This window comes from Scophthalmus maximus, chromosome 8 (genome assembly GCF_022379125.1).
Source record: "Scophthalmus maximus strain ysfricsl-2021 chromosome 8, ASM2237912v1, whole genome shotgun sequence".
Taxonomy (NCBI): domain Eukaryota; kingdom Metazoa; phylum Chordata; class Actinopteri; order Pleuronectiformes; family Scophthalmidae; genus Scophthalmus; species Scophthalmus maximus.
Window position 1 is genome coordinate 6,993,094 of NC_061522.1, and position 18,298 is coordinate 7,011,391.

At 43.6% G+C, this 18,298-nt stretch overlaps 1 protein-coding gene across 5 annotated transcripts in view; it reads left to right on the forward strand.

Annotated features, from left to right (window-relative positions):
• Window positions 1-18,298, forward strand: part of lrba (LPS responsive beige-like anchor protein) — a 173,703-nt gene that overhangs the window by 72,637 nt on the left and 82,768 nt on the right. For all 5 annotated transcript variants that reach the window (XM_035637809.2, XM_035637807.2, XM_035637811.2 and 2 more), the window contains exons 35-36: window positions 967-1,075; window positions 9,844-10,010. In XM_035637809.2, coding sequence (XP_035493702.2) covers window positions 967-1,075; window positions 9,844-10,010 — 276 coding nt within the window. The remainder of the gene's footprint in view (window positions 1-966; window positions 1,076-9,843; window positions 10,011-18,298) is intronic.

Here is an 18,298-nt window from a genome sequence, read left to right on the forward strand (position 1 = left end):
TGTCACGCGTCTCTTTGTTAAAAACTTTAAAAACAACAACAACTAATTCATTAAATTAATCTAATTTTTGTTTGTTAGTCCAAAGTAACACTTTCATATAATATATTTTACAGCCAATTTCCAACATGCAATGTCCATGTGCCAAAAAGAAAAAGCACTTCTAAAAGTCTGTTTTGTCCATGTGTACAGTTTGAGTGCAGAGCACCGTAAAGAAGGGCAGTGGCTGGGTTATTGATAGCCTGGCCTGGCGAGGGCCAGAGAGGCTGCAGAGGCCCCAGCACCTCCGCTCCCCTGCTACCCTGCGCTGAAACAGCAGGCTTAGGTTACAGTCATCCCCTGACCCCGAAACCCCCGCCCCTCAATCAGCCCCAGCCTGGGCCCCCCATCCCTCCTCTCAGGCCCCTGGTCTGTTATTGTTCCACTTTGCACAGTTCTGACCTTTAGGGCTGTAGAGAGGTTTCTTCGACACACACATATGTGTGTACACACACACACACACACACACACACACACACACACACACACACACACACACACAACATGCATGTTTCATCAACACTGATAAGAAGAGGGAGGGAGGAAGACTACACATGTAGCAACATGCGCACTGATCCTCCCTCCTGTCAGATGCATATCATTAACCAATCGATTAGCACCTGCACACCAGTTAAAGAATATATCTGGTTTGGCTTTGTCTCTGAATTTGATTTTCTGCTCATTTTGCACGGTTCTTTTTGAGCATTTTATGGACATTACATGGCTGTTCTTTCTTTAGTTCTTGCGTTTTAAACAGATGTTTTAGATACTGTGAAACTCAAGATTTTTCGAAGCATCTATCTTGATGAATTCCTTTACTAAATGAATTACTTTTTCATCCATGTACCATGCTTTAGAACTGTAAACAATACATGCAAATGAATGTTGACAGTGCTCCAGTAGGCTGATGTCCATCTCCCCTCTCTGCAGACTGCTGAGTCACACCATGAAGGACCACCTGGTTCGTGTGGCCAATGAAGCGGAATTCATCCTCAGCCGACAGAGGGCTGAAGACATCCATAAACATGCCGAGTTTGAGGTAAGACACTGACATAATTAATGATTATAAAAAGCAAACTAGATGTAGGAAGATCTCGGCCTGCTAGCTGGCGCTTTTGTGTGTGTGTATTCGGCGCAGCCCCGGCTCTGTAAATTGAAAACAAAAAAATGGTGCGGACCGCACCACACAACACCACGAGTGCAGTTTGTAAACATCACTCGTCGACACCTTAAGTGACGGGCTAGCGGGTGGCGCTGCAACGCCGCGGTTTTGCCTTAGTGGTTAGTGGTCGTGGGACCCAGCCCGGCCAGAGCAGTAAAATAACAAAATTAACGAAGAGATAAAAACAAGCTTTCTCCAAAATCGCTTGCTGCCCCTTTAAGTGTAGGTGTTTCACTATATCTCATTGAAAAATGATTGTGTCACTATCACTTTGAAAAAGGTAGACGAGTGACTCAGGCGTGTTTTTGATTATCGTACAGATGGATGTAAAGATATATCCACAAAGAATTATGACGTGTTTCATCTTTAAGTGCAGCCTTAGAATTAGTAAATGTTCTAAGATCAAGTTAGTCACACATCTTTCTCTGAAATCCACAGTTCATTTGTAGCTTTAGGCTCATTGCACAAAGACTCTCTTGATACTCCGATCCTCTGTCAGTGAATGTGTGTAAAGAAAACAAGGACGGGGTAACGGTCAGCGAGAGAACAGAGGAGCTGATCCAATGACATGTCCGTCAAGTTTCAGGATCTGTCGCGGCAAACCTGCAGGATAAATGTTTACTTTTCAAACATAACCCCGTGCTAATCGTGAGTGCACGCACGATACAAAGACTCTCATGTACACACTGAAGTGGTCTGAGGCCCGGAGATCATGCTTGGTGCATATCACTAACCAAACATTGTGTAGTGTTAATTTATCCCTGCGCCTCTCTGTCTAACTGCAGACCTGCCCCCTGAAACATAACTTCTACCCCTCCACTTCCCACCAGTTCTCAGCACAGACGTCGCCATTCACGTGGAGCCGCCCGGCCAACTCTCTCCTGAACCCACGGGCGCCCTCCGTTGCCCCCTTTTCCCAGTCCAACCCCGCTACACTCCCCTACCTCTGTTTTCTAGATCTCACCAAAATAATTTCCTGTCCGGCTGAGCTCCTGTCCATTATACTCCCGCTGGGGGTGTATTTTGCCAGTGACAGGAATATGGCATCCTCCCCTCTCTCCCATCCTTCCCTCCCTCATTTCTCAGGAACCTGCCAGCACTAAAAGCTGCAGACAGACCTGAGAGGTGCTGGCCTGAAGGGCTGACTGTGTGTTAAACCCACCAACTCCAACCCCCAGCCCCCCGGCCCCCACTTTGCAGTAAAATGCGATGCTTTTTTAAAGGTTCAAGGAAGGGTCTCCCTTACATACGGCTAAAGTAAATTCCCTCAAGAGTGTTGAAAGTCAATCAGAAGGGGTGGGGGCACAACTCCTGCACATCAAAGTTTTGTCCGTGATATGTTTTGCTCTCTTCCCCCAGTACAGGCTGCCTCTCTGTGTGATTGGCATCCTGCTCTCCTTATTACTCGCTCTGCTCCAAAATGTCAATCATTTGCACTGCATTATCTGACACGGGCTGACCTTATCATTATCAACACAGAACCCGGAGTATGATTTAGCTCCACTAGGTTGATGTGGCAGATTTCTTTCTACCCCCACCCCATGTCCACTTAATGAAAAAGAAGTACAGTTAATGCTGTTGTAAAAGTTAATGTACAGTGTGTCGGGGAAAGGCTGCTTTTTTTCGCCTGACACGAGAGCAACACGAGTAAAAACAGCTTGCAGTATGTGTCCTGACTGACAGACGGACAGACGCACAGACAGACTTGGCAGCCAGTCTGCACACGACAGCCTCAAATGATCCTGCTCGGCCTCACGCTGTGGCTGCAGAACACATGCTCTGTGTAAGGTTATGTCCCTATCCCGTCTACATTTTTCAAACTCTCATGCATCAGTCTGTGTTTACTAACCTGGAACAGCGTAGTTGTGGTCAGCATTGCACGTACCGGGGCGACTGTCCCTAACCCATACTAACCGAACTTATAAGTTCTGTACAGATGTGGACTTTTTATGTCTAAATAAGAGGCGTTGGACATAAGACTAGGCTAATTAGCTGCGAGAATTGTCCTATTCTTATGTAAACCTTTAGGTAAGTGCAGTGTTATTGTGTTTGCTTACCAGTGGGCATGTAAACATGAGATGAAAAGTCTTTAATGACTTCAAATGACAGGCAACCAAAGACGAGGCATCTGCTCTTCTCTTATTTGCTTGGCAGCTTTCCTCATCCACTGTGCTTTCTACATTCATATGTGATACGCTAATGTTTATGTAAAATATTATCTGTATTTTCAAGACGTTGTGGGCCCACATAAGTACAGCACTGTGTTTAGTCTAATAAGGTCAGGGTTCATGTTTCCCAATGAAGCCGCACGATCGCTTACATGAACTATCACTCAATTGAGAGCAAAAATACCACGATTGGAAAGCTATAACATTCCGTTGTTTTTATTTTGGTGGTTTTTTTCCATTCAAAACCCGGTTCTTTGTTTGCAATCTTCCAGCCCTCCTTAATCAGATACCCGGCCGAGCACGTCGCCAAACTATGTTTCACAATTGAATCCCCCACTTAAATGCAGTTACTCCTCGGTGACCTCTGAGAAGAAGTGAACCCCTGATAAGTCTTGCTCTGATATTGCTGTATTGATTTTTGCCTCCATACAAGCTCAGCCTGAGCCTGCTGGAGCCAACGGTTTCATTTTGCACTGCCACAATAAAAATAACAGGCCAATGAAACATCCCCCCTGAGGGCAGGGGTGGAGGTTTTTGAAATAATTTTCAGCCATGTCCCAGTTTTTAAAGCGCTGTTCCTCTGTATTGTGTTGCTATGACATCGTATAGGTTGGTTATTGTTTTGAGAGTAAAAGCCCCAAAAAATGTTTTGGCTGTTGTCGCGTTGAACTGGAAGTGAGCCGGTTTGTAAACCAGCACCGATTTCCAGAACAGGATCTGTAAAGTTTTCTTTTCTGCAGCACCAGGAGAGAGGAGAATAATTCAATGCTTCAAAACAAATTTATGTTTGCTCCTTGTCAGATGTAATATCCTTGAGAAGGCATTGATGGAGGAGACTTTTGATTTAGATACCCGCCTGCCTCAGAGACGTAACATATGCTTTCTCTCTCTCACTGTCTCTCTCCCTTTCTCTCTCACACTCTCAGTGGCTCTCTGCGGGACAGAATTGAGTTATCTTTGGCCCGGAGAGTAAGTTATTAGAGTGGGCGTAGGGTGAAACAGAGATGAAGATAACTAGGGGGAAATCCAATTACCTTTTAGGGTTCTCTATCTAATAGGATCCTTAATGTGAAGGAGATCTGCAGATCGAATGCTGCTGCCCAGCTCAGCAAATGATAGACTCTGATATCTTCCAGAGGAGCGGGAAGAAGAGGGAGCCCAGGAGATGGAGAGGAGGGGAGAGAAATCGAACTCCCTCTTTTTATGGGGGTGTTCATTAGGGATGAAATGTGGTGGGCTCAGGGCCACAAGGGCAGATAAGAAAGTCCAGATAGCGAAGAGTGAGCAAGACCCAAGTCATTTCTATTCTTTCTTACCCCTCTGCTAAATCCCCCCCCCCTTTTTTATACACCCCCTTGATTCATCCCTCTGCTGTTATATGGAGTAATTGAATTGACTGTCTGAGAGATTCTGTGAAAGCCAGACGACAGCGGCTAATTAGTGCCTGGCGTCATTGTCTTCCCTCCGCTCTGCTTGTAAAACGATCCGGCCCTTCTCCCCACGTTAATGTCATTAACATTGAGCCGATGCTCATTGTGTTCTATTATCATCGCACCGCTCTCTGGAAACCAACTGCACCACAGACCATCGTACACAGCCGAGCGCCACAGGGAAGAGCCGGGCCACGGATGTGCCACAGTATAGTAGCTTCAGATAGGAAGGCTCTGTAGTTTGACTTCATGTGTGACCAGCAGGCAGATCAGTTCACTTATTACACAAAAATCTCTTTTTTAAAGATGTTTTACTCGACAAGATTACTTAAACACGCGTGTGCGAGAACCACAGTATCACAGCTCCCAAAGACTTTTTTAAACCCCATCCCTCCCGCCACACGGACTGATAGCTGCCACCAACTGGAGCTCGCTGTCATGTCTTTGTCGCAGCTGTAATGTAGTTTGCTGGATGCCCCGGATTCTCATTACGGGAAAATCTGTTGTCAAGAGAATGAGAGGAAGAAAAAATAAAACGATAGCCAACTACACACAGATAGCACACCCATTAGGGTAGGGGTGCTTTAACCCTTGTGGAAGGATGAAAAATCATCTTATACTCTTTCTTTCTTTCAATTCTTGTTAGATGCTTTTTTTTTTTTAACAGTACAACATGGATTATGTCACTCAATACACCAGGAGATAGAAAGGGAGAAGTGGGGAAAAAGACAGTGGTGAACAGTAGAGGCTCAGTCCCACTGTCTTGTCAGCGTAATGAAGTCCCCAGGTACCTCCTCTGCAGCGCCCATCATTATGTGTGACCAGCTAACTCCCGAAATATGACTTCACTTCTTTGTTTCTGTCTGACACAGTCTCTTTAGCCACCAGGCGCAGGTTCCCTTTTTTTTTCTTGTATTTTCCCCCTTTGAGCAGCTGAAGGTGAGCTCACAATTCTGAATAAAAGTTTCCATGTCGAGCACATGACATGGATCTTAGTTTGTCGTGTTACTGAGTGTGTTCTAGCTGGGCATGTTGTATTTAGGGGCCTCTTCGCTGCTCAAATTTCTCATTTTTAAACAATAAACATTTGTGTTGTTACACCCCCATACTCAGGATTTCAGGCATCAGCCAATCCTGGGGACATGTATTTTTCTTCTGGGCACATCCTTCCCTCATTAGACTATTTTTCACCTCCGGCGCGACACGTTTGATTTTTCACGTGGCATGACCTTGAGGCTGAGCCGGAGTCATCGCGCAAAGATGGCAGCAACGCAGACTGATGCGGTGAGAGGAGGGTGCTCTTTTGCAGAGACGAGACAAGGTTTTTTTTTCAGCAGAAGAGATGAAGAGGGCTGCCAGCCGAGCTTGGTGACCAGTCCATTAATGATTCGCCACGGAGGGGGAGGAGGAGGAGGAGAGATACTTTGATAAGTGTTGCGCCTGCGTTAACCTTGGTGGCCGCTAGCTATGGGCTGATGCCAGCAGCAGGGATCTGTTTCAACCGGATTAGATTTTTTTTTTTTACTCTGGCGGTCGAAGAAAAAAAATCAATACTTGGGAGCACGGCATGACAGGGGCATCATTTCAGAATTGAAGTGGCTGTCAGGCATTGTCATCTGGTGACTTTTGTTCGCCATTGTACTTTTAAGCCCTCATTTTTCTCTCCCTCCTCTCCCCTTCACTCGTTTCTTCCCTGGCCCATTGTCTGAATTCCCCTGGTGACATTTTATGTTGCAATTTGAAAACTCGAGGGCAAGAGATCAAGTGCAAGAGAATCTCTTTGAAACCAATTGGTGGACTGGTCGGGCATCTACTTTTGTTTGGTAACCCCCATTCTCCTTTCTCATTTCATCCTCTTGTCTCCGCAGACCTCCAATGTGTTCCAGGAGGAATTTATTTGTAGGATATTTGCATTCTCTGGTACCAGACAAGGACGAGCCTGATGTCTCGCCTTCTGCTGGACAGTTTTTCTGCCCGTTTGTAAATGAAACCCTCTGGGAGCGCTTGTCGACGGATGTGAGAAATTGGAGATTCTCGCAGAGCGATAGCCCAGCCTTGGAGAATGTGCAGCACCGATGTGCCACCGGTGTCAAGAGATTGCAAATGAAGCACTTTAATAAAATCTCGGTATATATTTCTTTTATTTTTTTTCCTCTTGTTCTGTGAGACCCTGGTTTTGTCAGTGGGCTTGTTGAAGGCTCACCGCGGAACGGCAACACCACCAGACCTTTCTCTGTCAATCTAATTGATAAACATAGGGCTGATAGGTTGTAATGAGCCTCCATTCTCCAGCCTATTATACTGGTTAACCCTCTCAACCCACAGAGGGAGAGGAGGGGGGGAGCCGAGGCATCATCTGACAACAACTACAGCTTTTAGATAAGGCTGACATTGGTACAACACCACCACCGCTGTGAAACTCCTCTCCTCGTTTCCCCTGCTCATTATTTGTAGAATCAGCAGGACAAAGACATGAGCGACTCGCAGTGATAACCACAACAACAATTTTAGAAATACAATTCTGTAATGGGATTCAAATGTGTTTTAATGCCGTCTCCCTCTGTAGGTGCGTGTTGCCGTTGTGCCATTATGGGATTTTAGACACGATTGTTGTTCCACTGCCGTTTCCACTCCCCCTTTCGCTGCTCTCCCTCAGCCCATTTCCTCTCCAGACTCCAGCGCACATCCATATTTATTTATTTGAACTGTGCATGAATTGCGGGAGACACGGCTCAGTGTAATTGACTCGATTAATGCCAGCCATTATCATTTCGTCTTCACCAAGCTGTCTCCGCCCGGGGGAGCAGGCACCCTCGCCGGGCCGACCCTGTCAGCCGGGCCTTGTAATGGAAGGTGCTGCCCATGATTACAGTGTCGCAAGTCATAAAGGTCTCACTGCCAGCGAGTTTTGTACTGGTGGCTGTCGGGGTAGGAAGCTAACAGAGCATAGTCTGCCGTCCCATTTTCCTCAGCTGCTCTCTTTTAACTTGGTAAATGGAAATGCTTATTATCTGATCATGTCTTTTTATGGTTGTTCTCTTGTCAAAGTGTGCACACTGACTGCTTCAGTCATTCCAAAGAGAGGCATTTTCCAAATTGCAGAAGGGAACGTATACTTTTAATTGACTTCTTATGTTTCCTCAACCTGCTTTGAAAGGAATGAAAGGAAAGTTTGTTTGAAAATACCAGAAATGCCCCTTTTTACGTTTCTGTCCTTTATCCTGCCTGGGATGGAAGCAAAAGTAGAAATGGTGGCCAAGCATGGAGATTAAGTTATTCGGTCTAACCTTAATAATAACATAACATAATAAGTCCTTCATAATGCCGGTGCACATTCTCTGACTTCACATCGACGGAATGACCCCCAGAATTAACAGTGACTTGTCTTTTCCACTTACAAGCAAACCCGGCTTCAGGTTTTAATGGTTCTACTTATGTGTTCAGCCTTTTTTGGTTGTTATTTTAAGGGAGAGTCTGTGAATTCGGCCGTTTTCTCCTGTAGTCGACTTTGGCTTTGGATATGAGAGAAGCCCATTACAGCATGGAGGGTTTGGCTGTTTGGCCGGTCTCCACCACACAGGTGATGAAGTGTTTGTTTATGGTTATGAGTGTGAACCCAGCACAGTTGATTAGTCCTGCAGACTTTACATGTCTCAGTCAAACGGAGTCTACATAGGCCTGCTACTTATATCTGTTTTAAAGGATGGAAATCCACCCAAGCATTAAATGTACCAGCAAATTGATAATTTTTATTTTCATGCGGAAAAATCTGTGGATCTTTGAGAAGTGTTTTTAATTCGATTTCTAGGATTTTTGGGCTAAAGATGTCGAGCTCCGTGTCACTTCCTTTGGTCCGGCCTTCCTCTGTGTCCCATTCCTGCTTGCCTTTACCTTCACTGATCAAGATTAATGGGCATGCAATGCACGCTCGCACACGCACAGACGCACACACACACACACACACACACGGACACATACTCGCACAGCAAAGCAGCGCCTTCTCTTGTTTAAAACCCGAAACATTTACCCGGCAATCCCTCTTCCATACTTCCTTTTACTTTGCCGTTTCTCAGGTCATTGTGATGGAAGGTCAAGGCCCAATTTAATGCCACACAAAGAGACACAGATTGATAATTAAGGCCCAGCAGCCTGCGGAGAAGCCCCTCTAATGTGATTTATACCTATCGATTTTCTGTCAGATATGAAATGTTGCTGTTCAAATTGAAGAGGAGGACCCATTATAAAGCGCTTTACTGGTAACTTTGGGAAAACAGGTTGCATTCGCTCCGCCATGGATCTGGGTTAATGCTTAATGTGCAACTGTTGTACCAGTGGGTTAGTTCAAAGTTAATTTGATAAGGACGGTAATATACAACCAATGCGGCATTAATAATGAATGTGTTTTCCTTTTTAATTCTACCATTTGCTTTAGCTGCACTTAGTAGGATGCAGCGGAAAATATGAATGCACCATTGCCGGCCTCGTGATCCGCATGCCTCGATGCTCTACACATAGCCCAAATGTTTTTCTTTCTCTATCCCTTCATTCCTTATGCTCACAGTCAATAAGAAGTTCACTTTGAAACTGTTCTTTCAAAGGAAGCCGTGAGTTTGGAACTGAAATTGGTTTTGAAATAAAGATTGGAAATCAAAACACTGTTTCGAATTATGGCCGTTATTTTTCAGAAGGTGTTTCACTTTTGCCATCGCTGCAGAGTTCAAAGGCCCATTCCGATAACAAATTCCGACAGAGAAAAATGTCCTCCCTGTGCATTGTGGGTATTGTGTTATTTGGTGCGCCGGAGGGCATTAGTAAATACATGTCCACTGTTATTAATCAACATGACACGAGGACAGAAATTACCCTATGCTTTTCATTTGGTCCTATAGAGTTTCTATATGTGAAATCACCATGTGTTCGTGTCTGTATTGTTTCTTCCTATAGTCTGCTTTTTGCCACATATATGTTACATGCAAGATACTTACATATTTCTTGCGTATTTCATATTTGCAGAATGTGTGATGCGCCCTTTCTCTCTCCTCTGCAGTCCAACTGTGCCCAGTACGCGTCAGAGAAGCGAGATGAGGAGAAAATGTGTGACCACCTCATCCGGGCAGCCAAGTACCGCGACCATGTGACGGCCACTCAGCTCATCCAGAAGATAGTCAACATCCTGACCGACAAACACGGAGCATGGGGAAACTCTTCCATAAGGTAAAACAAAAGCTGTGTCTAAAAAAAAAAAAGGAAAAGAAAAAAAGATTGTAAAAATGTGAAGAACATTGAGAACTCTAAATTTCATTCTATATTTTATCATAATCACATTTTGTTCTGACATGCCAGGACACGCTACTGTAGAAAATCCTTTAATCAAGGGTACGCACCTTTTTTTTTTCTTTTTTAATGAACGGTGTTCATAGTATGTCATTTTCTCAGCCTTGAGAATTATTCAAACAAGTGTAATGGTTTTAATCTCCTCATAATCTCTCTCATCCCCCAATACTCATGACTTTGATTAAATTAGATTTGCAAAGGTGAAAATGTCAGCTGTGGGCTGAATGATGCATTGACTTGGGAGAGAGATGAAAGCCATTTAAACAGCTCCGCTCCCATTAAGATCAGAGGGAACCTTATCCTCCGTGTTTGTTTCGCCAGAAAGGCTGCAAGAATCCACTGCAGCTATTCCCTAGTGACGGCTGTTTGTGCAGGTAGTGTGTAATAGTGAGCCGGAGAGACGGCCGCCGGCTCTCGCTTGTTAGACTGAACCAACTCTCCGGAGACTCGTCTGGCGAGGGTTAGTTTGCTATTGGATCAGGAGTCTATCTTTGGCTGCCTTTGTTTTCCCTTCTCTATTTTGTTCTATCAGGATGTTGGTGTATGATTTGTCAGATTTTTCTTTCCTTGATCCCATCGCTCTCCCTCCCTCTCCTCCTTCCATCTCTTTCTTTCTATTACTCTCATGTGTACCCACACAAGGCTGCACTATTTACTATGGAGATTGTGTTCTACGAGCTCTGGCCAGAAAAGTCGCCCCATTACTGGTCCTTTATGCTGCCGCGCTATTGATGGTTTTCCTAATGGCTGCCGATGGGCGCAGGGAGCCATTGGCACTGGGCCTTGGAGTGCAGCGCTCTTTTAATAAATCACAATCAGTCCTGTGCCATTACATCAATATTTCTGGTCAATTACTGTGAAGGTCAGGTGGTGCAGCTTCGCACCGGAGCCCTAGGTATGTGGGCATGGGAGAAACATCTGGTGCTGTGAATTCAGAAAAAGAACAAGGAAAAGACCCACTCAGAAGCACACCTGCATACCTGCAGTTGTCCCAATTTAAAAGCTATTCTTTCCCCGATTCCTCACCTACACAAATCTCATGGTGCAGCAACACGCGCACCAGTACATAAGAGCGGGAGGGAGAGAATGGACACGCGGTGAAACAACCACAACCCTTTATTCCTGCTGTGAAAATGAAATCCAGGAGCACAAAGACAAGACACAGCTACGATTACGACCTTTTTGTTGCCTGGGTGTAAAAATCCAAGCCCGCCTGCTCTCACATGCCATAAAAACGTATTCCCCAAAGTTTCCATTCAATAAAGAGTCTGAAAATGAAAATATTATTTTCTCACAAGCTGATGGGAATTGTTGTTTCCTCACGGCAGGCATCTAATATCTTCTGACATGGTGTGACCCGCCCGAATGCAATTTGTGTCTTAATATCCAGCTTACAGCGGCCCTGGCCTCCAGAGAAAAGAGGTGTTAGGTGATTTTCCCTTTTCCATTCCCTGGCTTTGTCTTTTTTTGTCTGTAGTTCTCTCTCTCTCTCTCTCTCTCTCTCTCTCTCTTTTCCTTTCTCTTCATCGATGCACACAATTTCTTTTTTCCCTCAGCCCTTGTCCTTTTTGCTGTTCTTGTTTCACTATCTTCTTCACTGAATGTCCAGGGAGAATTCCTTCCGCCAGACAAAAGGGCAGTATCTATCTGTCATCTAGTGTCAAGGCATAGACGGAGCCACAGACAGACAGATGGGGTGACTGCATGTCCATCCCTAGATTTCTGTCCCAGTGTCTTGAGACTCGGGTTTACAACGTGCCAGCCTGCTGTCTCTCTAAGAGGAGGGGAAAAAAGCAAATGAACAGGTAGCAAGATTGCCACAAATGAAAGAAACTGGCAGATGTCTTTTTTCCCTCTCCACATCTCCACATCTCCCCCTTTCCTCTGAGCTGGGGTCCACTGAGCATCCAGACTGCTGCGGTGTTTATTTGGGTCAGGAATCATCTTTCATATATATGACACCTAGACAAAGTCGACGGACAGAGAGAGGAGATGAGAGCAGATGATGGAGAACACCAGCTCACAGTCTCTGGGGACTAGCACTACTCTCCTCTTTCTCTCTCTCTCTCTCCGTCTTATACCTTCCCTTTATTGCATTCTAATAGGCTGACTAATGTACCATGGAAATTTTTCTCTGGATGGAGGAGGCAGGGGAAGTAGAAGGAAGGTGAATGCAGCTGCAGGAGGTTGGAGTGTGATGTAGTAGCATTGTGCACACTTTCATTTTTTAATCCAGAGCCGTTGTTGACGATCTACTGATGCAGCAAGTCTGTGTCAGGCAAATGGAAGAATTATTCCAGATGCAGAGGTTTAGGGATACTCCTGCACTCTTACTTTGTCTTACTCTCTTTCCTTTAATGTAGCATCAGCATCCCTTTTTATTCCCAGTTTACTCTAACAAGCCTCACCTACAGCTAGTCCCCCAAAACACACACACACACACACACACACACACACACACACACACACACACACACACACACACACACACACACACACACATACACACACACACACACACACACACACACACACACACACACACACACACACACACACACAGACCCCGAGCACCAGATCCTCTCCCTCCGCTCCTCCTCTCTCGTATAAGCAACTCATTTTCTGCAGCACCGCTGCTCTAATGGACGCCCTTAGGCTAGAGGCTTCCCAGCCAAGGGACATCCATCTTTTGGCATGTCAAACTCCCGCCCGGCAAAAGATCTTTGTGATGTGCACTCCAATTTTTCTTCAGTAAATCAAATCTTCCTTCCTTCAGAAAGACGAATGCTTTAGGGTTGGAGTGTTATAGAGAAAATCAATGCCGGCAAAATTGAAACAGTATGCCCCCATATTGATCGGAAAACGAACAGCTTTGTAACTGTTCCTCTAGACAGTTAGCTGACCTGTAATGGACAAACTATTGATATTAGCATTACTATTTTATCTTGTGCTATGTCATTTCTCCGGTGCGCTATTGCGGGGAAGGAAGCCGGGGCAGAACATCCACAGTGAGTCCCAGAAAAGGATTTTTCTCTCCCGTCCACTAATGATACAGCAGGGGACATTGAATGGTGTCTGCACATAATACTGAGTCTGACCTCTTGATTTGGTTCTGTTCTTTTTTCAACAATACCACTTCAGATAATATGGATCAAACAGATTGTCGAATAATAATAAACCTCTCAAATATCCATTCGAAATGAAGCATTGTATGTGATTCATAAACAAAGTCAGCTCAGAGGAAGTACAGTAGTACCCAACGTCCAGAGTCTGCTCCTGTTTTCGTGTTACACTACTGAAAATCTCAGCTGGTCCTTAGTCTTGCATCTAATTATTGTTTTCATAATCACTTGATCTTTTGAATATTTGATGATAAATGTGTCCTTATGATACAAATCACAAAGCCCAATATGCTTTTTGTTTACAATGATACAAAACAGTCAAAAATCAGCGAAACCTCACATTTAAAAACTTATATAGTGAATGATTTGTTTCTTGCTTGATGACTCAAATAACAATTGATACATTTTCAGATTCAGAATGTTGCTAGTTTAATTTATGTTGATCAGCTAATAAATGAAGTGATGGTTTTTCTTTTCTAGTGCATTATGCATAAGTAAGTGCAGAGCAAAAACAATATCGTTTATGTCATTTTCATTACCTTTTCTCTACTTTGACAGCCACTATTTACCTGTAACGCCCATTGGGACTGCAACGAATGCTTGTTTTCATTTTTAAGTTAGTCTTGCAATTTTTCCACAGCCCAAACCCCCAGCCTCCTGATTTCTTGTTTTGTCGTACCAGTCATATGATGTCCAAGATATTTTATTTATTGACATATGAAAGAAAGAAAAGCAGAAAAATCTCACATTTAACAGAAGGGAAATTATGAAATTGTGAATCATGAATTAAGATTTGTTGTTGAAGCCCCTATTGTGTTTTCAAAATTCTAATATTTTTATGTAAAATCAAGTATTCTTAAATAAATAATATAAAATTATTATATAATTATAGTTTGGGTTAAAAACCTCTTTATATGAAATATACAGAAATATGTGACATCACCTTTTTCCATCTTTGTCGCACCTGCTTCAAACGACTGAGGGGAGACCACAGACAAAAAGACAAATACAGGAATCTCAGTGGAAATGACAAAATCACACAAATTACGAAGTTTCTATTAAACAAGCAAATCTGATTGCAGCACGACTGTGTTGCTCCTTCATTCTTAACAGGCCTAGTTAGTTCCATCCCTCTTGTTGAGCCTCCTCCTCTGGATTACAACTGTAGCGCTTCCAAGTTATCAATTAATAATGCTCTGCACGCACCAATTCTCGCTGCAGTGTGGACATTTATGTTCACTTAGCATTTTCCTTGAATAAATGATCGCATGAGGAGCTGCGGCAGCCTGAATGATCTCTCTTTGTGTACTTTCGGTCCCGAACCTAAATCACAATTATGATACATAATACTGAACGTAATGCATGTGTTAAAGCCGAGGCCTGCACAGTGTCTGCGCCGCCTCGCGTGCATGTTTTATGGACACGATGTACATTACGGCTGCGGCGGCGCCGTGCGACGCAGAGCTGAAAAAGGAAATGGGACTCCGGCACGTCAGTGGAGATTATAACCATAGGAAACAAGAACGTAACTGTTTAGAGTACACTGGCCCTTCGGAAATGCGAGACACGAGAGGGGCAGGAAGACGGAGGGAAAGAGAGGGCGATGGATGGAACCGGGATGAGAGAGAGGGAGAGAGATTTGTTGCTTAAGCATCAAAAGTTCAGATGGAGACAAAGACAAGACGGGGACATTTTTCCCACCACATCCTTTCCTCTAGCTACAGAATACTATATACTGTATACCACCAAGCCACGCTGATGAGTGATTGTGAAAATCTGTATGTATAAGGTTGAGTGTGTCTTGTTTGCTGGATGGAAAACTCTGCAGCTGCCGACTTATCTGACCATCAGATTGCCTTTATTGTGTTTGGGAATACAATAAACACTGCAGATCCACCGGCTTTCCCGATTTGTACTGGATCATACAACATTCATTTGTCATTTGTCCCCTTCTACATTTTTTTTTTTACAGAGCATTGAATATTATATTTAATCTTTAAGGATTAGCTAATAGTTTTTGGAACCAAGTTTTTGTAAAATGTGACAGAAAATGACGTTAGGATGGTAAAGTTGCATCTACAGAGTAAGAGCTTTGAAATGAAATCTTTACATTGAGCAGAGTCAATTTCTTTGCATAGTACTGAACTGGTAATGTTTAACTGGTAATTGCTTTAGGTTTACTTATAAATACTTTCAGTCTAAACACAAACATGACCCGATGCACTGAGCGGTGGCAGCTGTAGCAGTCAGCCGCTCCCCGTCTCTTCTGAGGCGGAGACGGTTGTTTCCTTTAGGTCCATGTCCCGACTACTTAAAAACCAATTAGCTGGGGCTCGAGTCGTCGTCATCCATCCGCCTCGAATACTGTCATAAACATAAAGCATAAACACACTGCGCGCAGAAATCCGAGCCTTCAGTTATGCTCATCCTTTGTAAACGAGACCCGGCAGTATCGAGCGGAGATCTGCAGCACCGAAGTCCTTAAAGGGGTTTGAACGCGGAAACCCTCCACCTCATAAATCAGACGCCGTGACATGTGTCTGGGACCGAGAAGTTGTGACGGGGACAAAAAGGATGTTCCTTAAATCTCCGGGGAGACTGTTCAAGTTTGACAGACGTGCGTTCCATCAGTTTTATAAAACACGGCGGCACGAATGGCCCTACCGTGCAGTCTTGCTCATGGATATGAATAAGAATATAGCCTTAATGATAACATTTACCGCGACTGTATATACAGTACAGTGGCTGGGGCTGTAACGAATAGTAACAAAGTGTCACGGCGAAACATATTAACAGCTGATGATGTCCATATGTTATCAGCGTTAAGTGCTGCAGTGTAGACCGGGACTGCACTGCAAAAATTACACTCAGCGGATCCTTTATGATGACAAAGAAAATCAAGTGTTTGAGTGAAAACTACTTTTAATCTTGATCGTGGTAATGATTTTTTAAATTTATTCTCACAACCATGCACTGGGCACCAGCCTATCAGATGAGCTCAAGAAGATCATTATTGAAGCCACTTTTCATGTTCATTTTAATTATATTTGCGTCCCAAATGATTATTTGAGAGTCAGTCTTGAAATGCGAGGCATTGTCTTGGAACATTTTTTTGATGCTTTATTTTAAACTTAAGACTTTAGACTTAGGTTAAGATTGCGTTTGCACTTCGGCCACTTGCAGTCGCAGAATGTGGACCGTGTGGAAATGAATAAGATCAGACTCGCACCTTTGTTGCAATCCTATGTTTTTATTTTCACACTAAACTCAAATGTCTGCTTAAATCTTTCTAACCAAAGATTTATATATATTTCTTAGAAGTAGGCAGAGCTACTTTGCAATCTGTTCACATACACCCTGACATCTGCAGAAATAACCTTTTGAGGTACAACTACCCTGCCTGGGCGTCACAGAGTTAAAAGCGCTGCCTATGTAATGTACATGTGTTGCTGTAGTGTGTCACCTCAACTGGAGGTGAGAAGAGATTTTAAGTTTAACCAAATTACCGTCACCCATTCCTTGTTTTTTTTAACTCCCTTTTTAAAGTCCGTCCTCTTGGCAGCAGCTCAGAAATGTAATGGAATCCTTGTTATGAAGTATGAATGAAGGCCGCCATCCCAGAAAGACCAATTACACCATCCTGCCTCACTGCCTTGCTGCTGCTCACGAGCTCGGTGTGACTCCGTAGCAACTCTCAGATTTATGAGTTTCATATACCCTTAAGAAAGTATATGGCCTTGGTGGAGCAAGGTCATGATAAAAGGCTGCTGATCAATATCTGAATGAAAAGCCATTCGGGAAGTTTTTAGGGCTTTTTTTTTTTTCTCTCCCTCTCCTCCTCCTTTCACCCTGGATGCAATATCTGCAGAGTATCGATTGTCCGAGGCCAGTAGTTAGTCAAAGGCTATCTCCTTTGACTAACCCCTTTGCTGGTGTCAGCCCCCCCTCTCCCTTCCTTGTGATAGATCGGTATGCTTCTAGCCACTGTAATTACACCGAGGGACCAGCAGGCCATTTATTCTGCTACTTTCACCATTTGCCAAAAAATCGCCTTTATCTTCAGAATCCAGCACTTTCTTGTGCAACTAAAGCAGAATAAAGGACACATAAAACACCGGTGTTCCCTAGCATAGAGAGCCGGAGACGGAGGGTCGTCTTTTTCTCATAGATCTTCGCCCTTTATTCTTGCTGTAGATTTACCTCGCGCCCCCTATTCTCGTGTGTGAGGTCAAGTTCAGCACCATCCTTTCAGGAAGGGACCAAGGGAGCTCGATGTTGAATATCTGTGATCTTAAAATCTGATATAGATAATAGATACAGGGAAATGGTTGAGACTTGGTTAGTTTAGGACAAGTGCACTTGGTAGGGGACAGTTTTGAATAATAGTAAATAGAAAGAAAAAAGGACGAAAAAAATTGTTTGTGTTACTGTAGGTACACGTGTGCAAACCAATACAACAGCCCTGCAATATCTTCTACCTTTACAGCATCTATAATCTTTGTTGACTTTGTTGGAAATGCATAAATTCAAGAGAGGTGTTTCTTATTTTCTGTCACCTGCATGACGGAGGCAAAATATTAAAAAAAGCTCTCAGAATATAATGCTTTCCTGTACAACACCACTACTATGACCTCAGTGCTAAACAACATTATTGAATTTACACGTGAGTGTGCCCAAAAAATATTAAGATTGAAGATTATAGGCATCAAAATAGACTTGATTGCCTTTGACCATACAGATGTACCTAATAAAGTGGCCACTGAGTGAATATTTGCCATTTCTAACTACACCACAAGCATTTTGAAACCAAAATAGATAAGGTAGAATATGACTCAAAGGGACAGCGTAGTCTAACCCCTAAGATGTGTGGAATTGTACAAATATTCAACATGAAAAACCTGATAAATTATTCCAAAAATTAGATTATACATATTTAAAATGTAAGAAAGAGGCCTCTTTCTGGGCAGATGCTGCCGCGGTTGTTGCCATCATTTTATTGTTTTTGGTTCATATTCTCAAATGAAGTGATAACCACACGGCCCATTA